This window comes from Cibotium barometz, chromosome 18 (genome assembly GCF_041138505.1).
Source record: "Cibotium barometz isolate CiBa-2024 chromosome 18, ASM4113850v1, whole genome shotgun sequence".
Lineage (NCBI taxonomy): Eukaryota > Viridiplantae > Streptophyta > Polypodiopsida > Cyatheales > Cibotiaceae > Cibotium > Cibotium barometz.
In genome coordinates, this window is record NC_141063.1 from 30,693,837 (window position 1) to 30,709,294 (window position 15,458).

The window sequence follows — 15,458 nt, forward strand, 5'->3', positions numbered from 1 at the left end:
GAAAGTCGAAGACGTCAAGGAGCCGAAAAGACTGCACCCACGTATGAGAAAGAATTGATGGCTATTGTTCATGCATTGAAGATTTGGAAGCATTATCATACGGGTGTTGAGTTTGTTATTAAGATAGATAGTCAAAGTCTTAGGTACTTCATGTCTCATCCTAAGATTTCAGAAAAGCATATGAGATGGGCTAATTATTTGGCCCAATTTCATTTCCAAAGCATGTATACTTGTGGAAAAGACAACAAGGTAGCGGATGCATTATCTCGGAGACCCATGAGCCATGCGGTTTCTATGGGTTATCATATGGATTTTACTTTGATGAAAGATCTTTATGCTACCGATGAGGATTTCAAGGATATGTGGAACAAACTGCAGAATGGAGATTTAGTAAACTCCTATGTCATCAAGGAGGGTTTCCTTATGATGCATCCTAGTTATGTGTGACAAAGGATTTGAGGCCAAAAGTGATGGGAGAATGCCATGCTCCACCCTACATGGGACGTAGAGGCATCTTGACTACAACTTAAGCTTTGGAGAGCTACTTTTATTGGCCAAGCATGAGAAAGGACATTGAGCAATATGTTCGAGAATGTTTGGTTTGCCAGAAGGTCAAATTTGATCGACAAAAGCCAGCAGGACTATTTCAACCATTGCCGATTCCGAATGTTCCATGGGAGAGTATTGCTATGGATTTTATCTTCAGATTACCAAAGTCAGGAAATAAGAACGATGGTATACGGACTATTATTATTGATAGATTCAGTAAGCAAGTCCACTTCATTCCAGTGAGGAAGACCATTCTCATAGAGCATATGGCGAGATTGTTTATTCAACATTTTCAAGCACCATGGATTGCGTAAGTCCATTGTGGGGGATAGAGATGCTCGAACTACCAGTTTCTTTTTGAGAGCTCTTTTGGACAATATGGGGACAAAGCTGAATTTCTCTTCAGCTTATCATCCTCAAACTGATGGACAAAGTGAGATTGCAAACCTCACTATCTTGGATATGCTAAAGTGTTATGCTCTCGAAGCAAAGGATCAATGGGAGAAGTATTTGCCTTTGGTTGAGTATGCTTACAACACCACTGTTCATTCATCTACAGGCAAAGCTCCTTTTGAGATTATCTATGGCACAACCATACTTAGAACCAAGGAAGAGATCTTTCATGCGGATGAGTTTGTTTGAGACTTGGATATAGCTTTTGCACAGGCTCGAAAGGCTATTGAGACATCTTAAGCCAAGGAAAAGAAAGCTACAGATAAGCATAGAAGGAAGGTCTCATTTGAAGAAGGGAATTGGGTCTTGTTGAAATTCGAGGAAGCAAGACTTAGGAAGTTTAAAACCAAGGAGCACAAGGATCCAAAGCTTGCTTCTAGGTATTATGGGCCTTTTCAGATTACAAAGAAGATCAACGATGTATGTTATTGGTTGGACCTTCCAGATCATTGGAGGATACATAATGCCTTACATGTGAGTTTATTGAAACCATATACAGGACCAGTCCCAGAGAAACCTGTATTGGAGTGGTCAGAAAGTTCCTCTTGAAATTCAAGAATTATTTGCCATTTGATGCGAAATGGATGCTAGAGGAGTACTTCAAGGACTATCCAGATATACTTGAGCTTATGAGGAAGCGGTTGGTCCATATGTATTTGAAGCACAGACATAGACGTCTTGAGAAAAAGACAGATTCAAGAGGGAGGGATTGTACCTCTAGTCCTCTTCATTGTATATATATACTGGAATGTAATTGATCGTAATTGGAGATGCTTTGGTTTGAGTTGGTTGCATACCAGATGAACCAAGGAGCAAGATTTGTATTTGGGTGGCAATGATGCAAGATGACCCATTGGGCTGCCTTTGTGCCAGATGCCTTGGATTTCATAGTCGGGCGGTCATAGTGACCAGATAGTCCAGATGATTGTGTTGGATTTGATAGTCGGGTGGTCAGTGCGACCAGATAGCCTAGATGACTATTTGATGGCCAGGCGGTTCGAGAGACCAGATGGCCTAGATGACTGTATTGATGAACACTCGGGCAGTCATAGTGACCAGATAGTCCAGATGAGTGGTTATGATTGACTGAGTGGTTTCCTTAGGGAGTAAGATAGCTCAGGAGTGGTTTTTGATGAGACCAGATGCTTGACCATGACAAGACAATCTATGAACAGGAGGATCTTTACATATGCATTGCATACTGATGTATGTTTGAATTTCTTTGACTTTTGTGTGCTGTTTTTGATGCGTGGACAATGCTTGGATTTATGGCATGTGATAGTCCACTGGGCTCTAGACTACCTGGCCAGGACGTGGAATACACAGTAGACGTGAATGATGCATACGTGTTTATTGACTACATTGTGTCTAGGTTTTGCGGGAGGTTAGTATGGATTTTTTAACACATGTGACATGTCATGAAGAAAAACCATCAAAGACAAGCCATTGGTCAAAGATAAGGCATTGAGATATTGCCAGGTGAGCAGATGACATCACAGATATGAGGGATGTCCAGATGCACAAGCTCACCAGATGGGGCTAGTACTTGGAACATATGGATATGTGGGAATGTAACTATTTGGCCTTCCTAGCACTTTATCACACGATGGAACCCTTGCCAGGACATTGGACTAGTGGAAGAAGGCATGGGGATAGGGACCATAAGGTTTGCACATGGAAAAGCACCAGTTTTGGTCAAAAAGCAGAGAAAAGAAAAAAGTCAAACTGAGTTGACCGTTTGCCAAGAGCATCACTAGCAAGAGGGGATTGAGCAGGATCAAAAAGCAAAAGCTGCTTTTTCAAAAAGCAACTCTAGGGCCAAAAAGCAAGGCCCTAAAGCTGGAAAAGCAAAGCACAAAAGAACTTTGGAAAAGCTGGCCATATTTGAATAGGTTTTATTTGTAAAAAGTAAAAAGTAAAAAGTAAAACAAAAAGCAAAGTAAAAAGTAAAACAAAAGCATGGATAGCTTTTGGGCAAAAAGCAAGACCCCCCTCAAGTATAAAACAAGCATGAACCTCTCTTGATCTTCATCATCATTGAAGTAGTATTTGTCATTATCTCCTTGCTGCTTCAGAATGCCCCCAACTACCTGTGCCATGCCATCCTCTGCCAGCTGTACGCGTGTACAGATCCGTACAGTTCATATGGACTGTACGACGCTGCTTCCAGCACTGGTTGGACTGTATGGAACTGCTGTTGCCGATCTCCGCCGACTGTCTTCTGTCTGTAGCCGTATTGCTGATCTGTGCCATACAACTGCTGCCCCTGTTGTTTTGTGCCATACAACTGCTGCTGTACTGTGCGCCGACTGGCTGTTCTACCCTGATGGGCTGCCGCTGTGCTGCCGTGTTGCTTGGTGGACTTGATCCGGTCCATACACCTCTGTATGGCCTCTTGCGGCTTTTTCTACTCCGGATTGGGCGTCAAATCTACTACTGAACATCATAAGTTTTATCATCTACTCTTATCACTTGTGTACTTTGTTTACAAGCTTGGGGTACACTAGACCGGTGTGAGATCTTGTGGGCGATTCCTGTGGTGTGCTTGGCAACGGGATCTCATGCCTTGACATCGACTTTGACATTGGTTTTTACATCGGCATATTTGTTTTCTTTTGTATTCATTGATGTATTGATCTTGGCTTCCGAGCTTGTGGATTGTTACTGAATAAATTCCTGAAAGGGGGCGGGGCTTGTTCCCCGCTTAGTGTGTGTGTCCTGCGCAAAGTTTCTACTCTCCCTCCCTCTATCTACTCTCTCTATTTTTCTATCTCTTGTATACATGGTGGAATCTGTCATAGCACGCCTCGTTGGGTTTACACATACAAGGTGGCACCAAACCTATTGTTTTAGTCCGAGTGCCCTATTCTAAAGTTAATTTTAAATGAAAGGCTAGCTTCATCATCATGCAACCTCTCTCACCTTTGAATGGTTGAAAATGCAGGTGCAATCCTTTTAAACTTATTGGAGTGGGGTTGTCGGTCTGGACATTTGCAACGGCTGCGTGCGGTTTCGCAATGGAGTTCTGGTCCATATCGATTGCTCGAATGTAAGCTTGATTTACAGCTTGTGGGCTTAACATCATTGTGAAGCTTCAAGTTATTAAGCATTTTAATCTTGATTTTTGCTTTAGGCTGGTAGGTGTGGGAGAAGCATCTTTCATCAGTCTAGCAGCACCATTTGTAGTTGATAACGCTCCACACAACAAGGTAACAGCCAAAGCATTCTAGTAATCACGAGTAGACAAATTATTGGTTTTGTGGAATTTTGTGTGTGTGTGTGTGTGCGCGCGCGCGCGTGCAGGGTCATTTGTGATGGTGTGCTGTGCTTTGTGTGTGAAGGTTGTGCATGTGTTCATGAAGGTTATGCATTTGTGTGCACATGCATGGTAGCAATAAGCAAAGATCTGATACAATCAATTGCTGCAGAAAACGGCCTGGCTCTCTCTCTTTTACATGTGCATCCCTGTTGGGATGGCTTTAGGTTATGTCTATGGAGGTCTGGTAAGCAGCGTTCTGTCCATTATAATTCTTTCCCAGCTTAAGAGCTATGCGGTGGTTTTGGTTCATGATTATTAGTTTCCTTGCAGGTTGGGAGTTTATTGAACTGGCGGGCTGCTTTTTGGGGGGAAGCTATTCTGATGCTTCCTTTCGCAATTTTTTGCTTTATTTCACACCCAATCCTAATGATAGGTATTGCTCGAAGAACCTTGAATGCTCACTCTTATTGGCAGTTTGCTCCTTGACAATTCAGCTAAGACCACAGAGAGGTATATGTAGTTGTCAGTTGTGGTTTTTTTTGTCATATGCCACTATGCATGATGGATGCATATCGATGAACTACCATTCTCTCATAGACCCACAACACCAAGAATACTTATTTGAACATTAGGGCCTTTTAGTTTACCTATCTCATGTAGGCATTTACTTGCATGATTTGGTCTCATAGGTTGTATTTGACCTCGGAACCCAATAATATAATCTCTCTCTCTCTCTCTCTCTCTCTCTCTCTCGGGGGAGAAATGTAGGAAGGATAGGGCCCCTCCATGTGCGAGTGCGGGGCTACAGGTGGGGGCTTCCCCCAAGGCAGATGCCATGATTCTTTGCTAGATTATAGGAGTGGATGGAACAACCCCCCCCCTCCTCCTCCCCTCCCCCTGCCCCAATGCCCCCCTTCCCCCCTCTTTGCAGATACATGGAGGGCAGGGAAGGATATGACATGGGGGCGGTCCCTCATCATCAGATTCCTTGATGCCACCTGTAGAAATTCCTTCTTAGACAGACGGGCTGCCCTCAAGGGCACACAGGTGTACCTGGGGGATGATCTCACCCACACCCATATAGTGGATCCTGTGGACTCACCTCGAGTTACTGTGGACCCACCTTGCCCAAGAGGAGTTACCTCGTACCGGAGATAGATGGGTGTGGAAGGGCACACAGGTGTACCTGGGGGATGATCTCACCCACACCCATATAGTGGATCCTGTGGACTCACCTCGAGTTACTGCGGACCCACCTTGCCCAAGAGGAGTTACCTCGTACCGGAGATAGATGGGTGTGGAAGGCACCCCATTCTTTGATGTATGGTGTGCTGGGAATGATATGAGCAGGGAGAGGTCTCTCTTCCTCAAATTCAAGGATGCTCGAACTTCCCAACCCTTCATGGCACAGCAGGCTGCCTTGAAAGGCACAGAGATCTACATTGGGGATGATCTTACTCCTCTGAAGGTGGAATGGTGGAAGATCAAGATGGTACAGGTTATGGAAGCATGTTAGGTATGCAAATGGGCCGTATATTGGGATGGGTGGATCATTGTTATATGGAGAAGTGCCTCATTCTTGAAGTTCACTTCAGTGGAGGACGAGGTGAGTCTAGCAACATGTTCCTGTTAGCAGTCATCTCTTGTCTGTATGTTTACACCAGGGCCTCTGTTGTGGGTGTGCCTGCCCGATTTAGGTGTTTTCTCATTTTTCTCCACTCTCCATATTTTTCCCTATTTTTTCTGCTGTGGGAGGCTGTCCTGTGCATGTCGGCTACCTCTGTATGCTAGCTGACTGCAGGACTGTGTGCTCTGACATTGGCCGACTGCTCTTGCATCTCCACAACTCTCCCTGAGTGCTGGCCGACTGCATGTAGCTGGCCGATTGGAGATGTAGCAAGTCGGGTGTCTTTATGGCTGCTGTCGGCTGCCTTTTGTGCTGGCTGACTGGCTGATGGGGCCATATAAAATGGCCCCATGGCCCCCCACACTTTGTATTCAGTCACCGGGATTTTCTTGTGTATATATAGCAGAGTTACACGCCTCTCTCTCTCTCTCTCTCTCTCCTATGATGGTAGAGGCCATATTCCAGACTATATGCTTGCTAGACAGATTCAGAGAGATGCCACAGGACAGATTGTCATACAGAGCTTTTGAGGCATCTAGACAGCTGGCTGAGGCAGGAGACAGAGGATCATGGTATGCACAGGTCACACATTGGTTCTCATAGCATGGCCTAGACATGGATCATCTACCACCATTCCAGTATGATAGGGATGCACCACATATCCGTCTCTCTCATAGTGAGAGGAACAGAGTATTGAGACAGGACCTATGGCAGCTCTATACACGAGAGACATGGATATCACCTACATAGCCTCTTCCACCGAAGATGCTATACTACAGAGATCACTTCATGAGTATCACTGATGATGGATTTATAGAGAGGCCTAGATACATGGAGGGCTTTTTACCACACGGCTCCCGAGTAGCTATTGGTCAGCTTAGAGTCTCATCACATAGATTGGAGATCGAGACTGGCAGAGCAACACGGATCCCCCGAGAGGAGAGGGTATGCAGATTGTGCAGAGAGGAGGTGGAGAGTGAGGAGCATTATGTATGCAGATGCAGAGTATATACAGTCATCAGAGAGAGATATCCCATTTTATTCAGAGAGCCACATTCCCTACGCCAGATCTTTGAGGCAGCAGACCAGCGCATACTGGGGAGATTCATTCTAGACATACAGCGTCACAGAGAGACATCATTACAGGCTCAGATAGCTCCAGAGGGGGGACGACAGACACAGATTACTACATTTTTTCAGAGATCCACCCCACTCCCAGCCCCTACACAGCAAGGAATTACTCTCCAGAGAGCAAAGACACTCAGAGCCCGCAGGAGACAGAGGACACCTGGCTTTCGGACACCACGTCTATACCAGAGAGAGATGACAGAGATCAGAGCTCAATTTCACAGAAAGGGTGCGGAGCGACTGGCTCGCTTCAGAGCAAACCCAGGCATGTTCTTCAGGGAGCTGTGGACACCCCCTTCATTGATGTATACCATTCTATACTCCCAGTATGGTACAGGATGGAGCTAGCTAGGTTGCATATCATGATTGTATACTTCATGCATATAGCTTTGCATTCTCCTAGTAGTAGAGCTCCATCACCTCCCCCACTCATTGTACTTATTGCACACCCAGATTCAGCTTTTTTAGTTCAGTACTTTTTCATTTTGTTGGGATGACAGAGGATACCCCACACAGGTGCATTGATTTGTCTCATAGGCCGAGTTCGGTCTTTTGGAAGACGTTAATAAAATCTTTCTTTCTTTCTTTCTTTCTCCTTCTCTATTGCTGTATTTTTCTGCAGTGCACTTGCTCGTGTTCTCAGATTTTGTCTTCATCTCCATTGCATATTGTGACATGGTATCAGAGCTCTAGGCTCTTGATAAATCTTGGGAACTGTGCGAGAAAGAGGGGGGCTGTTTTGTTGCTGATTGGTGGACTGTTCTGGACCGTTTGGGAAGACGAGAAGCAAGAGGAAGGCGGGCTGATTTGCTGGACAGCCACTTGTAGGTTTAAGTTCTTCTTTTTTCCCACCCACCCACCCTTTTCAGTTACACCCCCGCAATGGCAGATTTACTTGAGATGGCTGAGAAGCATGTGAAGATCCCGACACTTCCCACGTTCCTAGTGGACCGTCAGTTGGACGGGAACAAGTACGGCATATGGAAGGTAATGATGGAATTTGTTTTGGAGTCTTATGACCTTGCTGATTTCATTGTTGTTGGGGTTCCACGGCCGGAGTTGGAGGAAGGGGAGTTACCCTCTGTTGGGGTAAAGGCATTATGCCCACCCTTATAGTGTGTACAAGCCCATAAGTTATAGTACATAGTACACTTAGTACTTTTAATGTACTAAGTGCACTATGTGTACTAGTGCAATATACATGTGTGATAGGGGAGTCACACACTCATTCCCATGAGTTGACTTATCCCCACAACTCTCTCTCTCTCTCTCCCTTGTTTTCTCTGTGTATGTCTCCCACACATGAACTCTAACCCTAATTCTCTCTCCCATTCAATTGGTATCAGAGCCCTGGTTTTAGGGTTTTGTTCTCAAGGGTGCTCATAGCTTCGCAGGCCCATGTTGCTGGAGAAGTAGCAACCAGGAGGAAAAGGTGCAAAGGATTTCCCACAGCCGGACTTGAGTAGCTTGCAGGTGTCAGAAGCTGCCATGACAGGCAGCGCAGCATAGCAACCCACACCTAGCAACCCACACCGGCATATTTGGGACGAGGAAGAAGCTCAGGCTGCCTAGCGTAGGTAGCCAACAGCCAGTCGTAGGCTCGCAGCAGGTGAGGAGCTAAACGCCGCCAGCAATACGTGAGCGTTGGGCGTAGGTTGGCTGCTGGGCGTGAGCGAGTACCTGTAGCGCTACTAAGCGAGGCGCCTGGCCACAAGGCGTAAGACACGCAAGCGAAGGCGGCGACGTGTAGTGCTGGCTACCGGTCGGAGGCGGCGTCAACAAGCGAACACGCAAGCCAGTGGTCCCGCCGTTCCACGTATCCAACGCTCCCTGCGTTGAATCGGTCTGCCAATTTGTCCATCTGTGCCATCGCCTTGCACCTTCTGGCCTCACTTTCTACAACAGTAACAGCAGCAGTAGCAGCAGGAGGAAGGGCTCCACAGAATTTGGGTTGTCTTGCTCTCCTTCGCACTACCGCTTCATCAGCCCCGCAGGAGCTTCTTGGGCGAAGTCGGAGGCCAGCACGCACAACTCCCGGCGCCCGTCAACAGCACATTCAACGGGCTTCTGGGCAGCGCTCGTAGAAGGTCCCAGGAAATTCCGTTTTGTCGTGAATGGGCAGCCAATCAAGAGTTTTCGCTCCCACAACGCCTCGCTGCCCAACCATCCGTGCATCAGCTACAGCTACAGCAGCTTCATCACCCCCCTTCTGCAACAGCATCAGATTTTCTGCAACAGCATCAACACAAAGAAATTCAGCCTGCAAATCCCAGAGAAAATCACAAATTACCTGAGGTATTTGCTTAATTTTTTTTGGAATTTGCATGTCCAATTTGCAATTGAGCAGGTCAGGTGCGGAATTGCTCAGTTTTTGAGCAAAATTGGCAAAATTGGGTGACATTGGTCACAATCAGGATCAATTTGCAGGAAATTGGATGTCAAAATTTGGGGCTTTTGATGTAATTGTGCAATTAAACATTCATACATGCTGTATGATGTGAGAAATCGCACATTCGGGCAAAATTGCAGCAAATTGCAGTGCAAATCAAGGGGCTTTTGTGCCGATTAAGTTGATTTGCATGCAGGCACTCTCAATTGATGCTTTGGGCAATGTGTTGATGCCTATCAAGCACTCAATGTGCCTGTAAATCAAGGGGCTTTCATGTATTGGATGTATATGTGGCCAGGGGGAAGGATTGCGAAGACTCTGGATGCCTTCATGTGCGTCAATGTACCATGTATGATCAGCAATTGATCTTAAATCAAGGGGCTTTTCAAGATTTTATGCTTGTTGAGCTTGGCAAAGCAGCAGGCAAGACTTTTATGCCTTGAATCCTCAGAAATCAGCTTGCAGTCAAGGGGCTTTTGCCCAATTTCTGTTCGGGACTGTTGTATGCAGTGTTCGGGACTGTAAAAGTCTGATTTTCACTCATTTGGACAGCCAGGAGAGCATTTATTGCTACTGTACCTGCTGGTACAGATTTGGCACAGCTTTGTGCAAGTTTTGGCATGGCTGTACACTGATTTGAGTGAGGAAAAGGTTCAATTTCAGCTGCTATACTTGCCGGTACAGGTTTGGTACATCACAGGTGAGCACTTAGTACTGCTGTACAGTACTTTGGAAGGGCAACAGAGCACATTTAAGGTGCTGTCCAAAATCTGCAGCAACCAGATTTTGGTGATTTCATCACATACAGTGGGAGTAGAGTTGCATTCTTGCTTCCGCAATGGGAGATAAAGCTTGGGAGAACAACTGTGAGCACTTTGTGTGCTTTTGGTGCAGTGTTTGCACATTTTGCAGGGAGTCAGGCATTGACAGGTTGCATATTGCTATGGCAACCACAGGTGAGATCTTCATTGCTTCACATCAAGAAGCTTGAAGGCTCACATAACTATGATATTTGGCAAACCCAGTGCTATAATGTGTTGCTCCAGAAGAAGCAGCACAAGCCTATCAAAGAAAGGGGTGTGATGCCCGCTTCTCTTACTGCTAAAGAGTGGGAAGATATGGATGAGCTGGCAAGATCTACTATCATGTTATCTGTGTCAGACTCTTTACTTTTCAGCATTCGTGAAGAGAAGACAGCTTGGGGAATGTGGCAGAGATTGCAGGACTTGTATGCCCAGCAAAGTGCCTCAAGCAAAGTGTATTGGTTGAAGAAACTCATAGGTCTTCAGATGAAGGAAGGGGCGTGTATGACAGCCCATCTAAATGAGTTTAATGGTATTGTCAGCCAAGTTATAAATCAAAAGTTGGCAATGGACGATGAGTTCAAAGCCACTTTTCTGTTATGCACTTTGCCAGAGAGTTGGGACACATTCAGGATTGCCACTAGCAATTCGAATGCTATGCTGTCATATGCAGATGTTGAGGGTGCTCTTCTTCAAGAAGAGATGAACAGGAAAAACAACTCTGTTGGAAAGTCCAATGCAATGAATGCACGTGGGAGATCCCAGCAAAGGGGTAAAAGCCAAGAACGAGGAAGGAGCAAGTCTCGCTCCAAAAAGGACTTGGAATGCCATTATTGTGGCAAGAAGGGACACATTAAAAAGCAATGCTACAAATGGAAAAATGATCAAAAGGAAAAGGGAAAAGGCAAAGACAAAGACAAAGATGAAGCCAAAGATGTAAAGCCAAAGGGCAAAAGTGGAGTCAAGATTGAAGAAATCAATGTGTCACATGTAGGTGACAGTGAGGATGAGGTCCTATTCACGTCTTCACTTGATGCCCATTCACTTCTTACAGGAGATGGTCATGGTATGCACTCATGGATCATTGATTCAGGTGCCTCCTTTCATGTCACAGGTTGCAGAGACTTGTTTGTCAGGTATACTGCTGGCAATGAAGGAGTAGTTTATTTGGGTGATAACCATGCATGCAAGATTCTTGGCAGAGGTGATGTGAGGCTTGTGTTTTCAGATGGCTCACAGCTTATGCTCCATGATGTCAGGCATGTGCCTGAGATCAAGAAGAACCTGCTTTCTACTGGACAGCTTGATGATGCTGATTATGTTACCACATTTGGTCGTGGAAAGTGGAAAATTAGTAAGGGCTCACTGGTTGTTGCCAGAGGCTCTAAGGTGGACACTCTTTACTTTATGCATGCAGGTGTTTGTCACCATGCTAATGTAAATGCAACCGAGCTGCCGGAAATCTCTATGTGGCATAGCCGGTTGGGACACATGAGTGTCAAGGGAATGGAGCAATTGTCTCGTTTGGGTTACTTGCCTTCTCTAAAGTTTTCAAGTTTTCAGTTTTGTGAGCATTGTATATATGGCAGGCAACTCAAGTGCCCCCACAAGAAAGCTCTTGGACAGAAAGATGCTCAGTTAGAGCTTGTGCATACAGATGTATGTGAGATGCCTCAGCTTTCTTTGGGAGGGGCAAAATATTGTGTCTTTTATAGATGATGCCACACGCAAGGTGTGGGTCTATCCTCTTCGTTTGAAGAGTGATACATTCTCAGTGTTTGAGAAGTTTGTTGCTCTTGTTGAGAATCAAACTGGTAAAACACTGAAGGCTTTGCGTTCCGACAATGGTGGAGAGTATACGTCCAAACAGTTTCAGGACTTTTGTGATGCTAAAGGCATCAAGAGGGAGCTCTCTACTCCTTATGATCCTCCACAAAACGGGACAGCAGAGAGGATGAACAGGACCATACAGGAGAAGGTCCGTTCTATGTTGTCACATGCTGCGTTACCTCATGGTTTTTGGGCTGAAGCTGTTATGACAGCCGTTCATCTTATAAACAGGTCACCTAACACGAGGCTTGGTGGAAAAGTGCCAGAGGAAGTATGGACAGGGAAGCCTCCGTCATACAAGCACTTGAGAGTGTTTGGTTGCGTTGCGTACGTGCACATACGCAGGGAAATGCGCACCAAACTTGATCCTAAGTCTCACAAATGCATATTCCTAGGATATGGTGACAGGGGTGAAATGGGGTATAGATTTTGGGATCCCGTGAATAGAAAGATTATACGCAGCAATGATGTCATTTTTGATGAAACATGCATGTATAAGGAGCCTGCAAGGCAACAGGAGCCTGGCAGAGTCATCTTTGATGATGATGGACATCATGGACAACAACCAAGGGCTGTAAATCAGCCATTACAGTAGCAAAACCAGCCCTTAAATGGTGCTGAAAATGGTCCAAATGGACAGCCAGAGATGGCAGAAGATATCCCTATGGATATACCACAGTTAGAGGAGATACCGGGCATGATATTTCAGCCTTATGGCATGGAACAGGAGCCACCAATAGGTGATATGCAGGCTGGACAGCAACCTGCAAATGATGGTCATTGGGTACGGAGGTCCACAAGACCCTCCAGAGCCCCTGACAGGTTTGTTCCAGGGGTTGACTACTTGATGCTTACTGACTGTGGGGAGCCCTCATGTTATAAGGAGGCTTTACAGAGGGCAAACAAGGCTCTTTGGGAGCGTGCCATGAAGTCAGAGATGGATTCTCTGCACAAAAATGGAACATGGAAGTTGGTGCATTTGCCTACAGGCAAGAAGGTTTTGCCATGCAAATGGGTTTACAGGCTCAAAGTTGCACCAGATGCAAAGCCAAGATACAAAGCCAGGTTAGTGGCTAAGGGCTTCGAGCAGGAATATGGTGTGGACTTTGAGGAGATCTTCTCTCCAGTGGTCAAAATGACCACACTTAGAGCTGTGTTAGCTTTGGTTGCGCATGATGATCTGGACTTGATTCAGATGGATGTGAAGACTGCTTTTCTTCACGGTGATCTCCATGAGGAGATATATATGCAACAGCCAGAGGGTTATGCAGTAAGTGGAAAGGAGAAGCTTGTATGCAAGCTGAAAAAGAGTCTTTATGGGCTCAAACAGGCACCAAGGGAATGGTATCATAAATTTGATACATTCATGAAATCTCAGGATTTCAGGAGAAGTGACATAGATCACTGCTTATACACCAAGAAAGCTTTGGATGGCAGTCTATTGATCCTCATCTTGTATGTTGATGATATGTTGATTGCCGGGAAATCTCGTAAAGAGATGGATGCCTTGAAGCAGAGGCTGCATCAAACCTTTGATATGAAGGATTTAGGTGATGCAAATCACATTTTGGGTATGCGGATACTTCGGGACATAAATCAACATGTGTTGTATTTGTCTCAGAAGGAATACATTGGCAAAGTTTTGCAGAGGTTCAATATGGACGGGGGGAAGAAGACTAGTACTCCTTTGCCTCCATATGTGAAACTCAGTGCTATGGACAGCCCACAGTCAGATAGTGGCAAGGCTGATATGGCCAAGATTCCGTATGCTTCAGCTTGTGGCAGTCTCATGTATGCCATGGTTGCTACTAGGCCAGACATTGCATTTGCAGTGGGAGTGGTTTCTAGATACATGGCCAACCCTGGCAAGAAGCATTGGGAAGCAGTGAAAGGTGTCATGAGATACCTGAAGGGCACACAGGATATGTGCATATGTTTTGGCAAACAGGATGCATTAGTGCATGGTTACACGGATTCGGATTATGCCGGTCATCCAGATAACCGGAAGTCTACTACCGGTTATGTGTTTACATTCACAGGAGGTGCTGTGTCATGGATATCTAGGATGCAGAAGTGCACAGCCTTATCTACTACAGAGGCCGAGTATATTGCAGCCACAGAGGCTTGCAAGGAGGCATTATGGCTATCTCGGTTAGTGGTTGATTTGGGTTATACAGGGGATATTCCATTGTTGCATTGTGATAGTCAGAGTGCCATCCAATTGGCAAAGAACCCTGTCTTTCATACAAAGACGAAGCATGTGGATGTGAAGTATCACTTCATCAGAGAGGTGATAGAGAACAAGCAAATTCAGCTTGTTAAGATTCATACGGATGACAACCCGGCTGATCTGTTGACAAAAAGTTTGCCTCCAGAGCGGTTTGCTCATTGCAGACACTTGATGGGCATTGGATGAGGCCAGTTTCAGCCTTGATATGACCTTGTATATTATCATGTACATGCTGATTTTTCTTGTCCTTCATTTAAGGGCACTTTGCCTTTAAGTGGGAGGTTGTTGGGGTAAAGGCATTATGCCCACCCCTATAGTGTGTACAAGCCCATAAGTTATAGTACATAGTACACTTAGTACTTTTAATGTACTAAGTGCACTATGTGTACTAGTGCAATATACATGTGTGATAGGGGAGTCACACACTCATTCACACATGAACTCTAACCCTAATTCTCTCTCCCATTCACCCTCGATTCGGAAGGAACGTGAGGCACAGGCACAGTTATGGGATTGTGTCAATGCTAGGGTCCGTTCTTTCATTTTTCTCAACTGCACACCGCAGGTAATCAATCATATCAAGCATATGACGCTGGCCAGAGGTATATGGCAGCATTTGGCTTCTCTCTACAACAGGGTATCGCCCATGAAGAGGATCTCCTTGGAAGTTCAGATGCGGGTGATGAATCCTGCGAAGTCGTTGACGATGCGGGAGCACATCAACAAGCTGCAGGCTCTTCACCAGGAAGTTCTCCAGGCTGGGAAGGAGATATCATCGGAGGATATGGCCATCACGTTGCTGTCGCATTTGCCCTCTCAGTACTCAGCATTTTACTCTTCTTTGATTACCAGTGGCAGGCTTAGCACCATCACATGGGAGGAGATTGTGCCCATGGTCTTGGACCAAGAGGAAAGATTCACGAACCCTCCACACGGCGGAGGTTCGGAGGCCTTAACTGGCCAACGGTCAAAAGGCCATAACAACAAGGGCAAAGGAAAGGCTTCATTGGAGAAGCCTTTTGAGAAGATGTCCAACACAGACCGCAAGAAACTGAAGGTAGAGAGGACCTGCAATGATTGTGGCGAGAGAGGCCACTATTGGAGGCAGTGTCCCAAGTGGAGTACCGAGAAGGGTGCCGAATCCTCAGCAGCAACCGTGAAGACTCCAGCTTTTGTGCACATGGAGGTTA

The 15,458-nt window shown here is 45.7% G+C and overlaps 1 protein-coding gene across 2 annotated transcripts in view; it reads left to right on the forward strand.

The window, feature by feature from the left end:
• The window catches only part of LOC147629194 (putative sphingolipid transporter spinster homolog 2), a 50,391-nt gene that overhangs the window by 13,865 nt on the left and 21,068 nt on the right, over positions 1–15,458 (forward strand). For both annotated transcript variants that reach the window (XM_086812450.1, XM_086812451.1), the window contains 4 exons: positions 3,947–4,051; positions 4,136–4,211; positions 4,431–4,505; positions 4,592–4,694. In XM_086812450.1, coding sequence (XP_086668576.1) covers positions 3,947–4,051; positions 4,136–4,211; positions 4,431–4,505; positions 4,592–4,694 — 359 coding nt within the window. The remainder of the gene's footprint in view (positions 1–3,946; positions 4,052–4,135; positions 4,212–4,430; positions 4,506–4,591; positions 4,695–15,458) is intronic.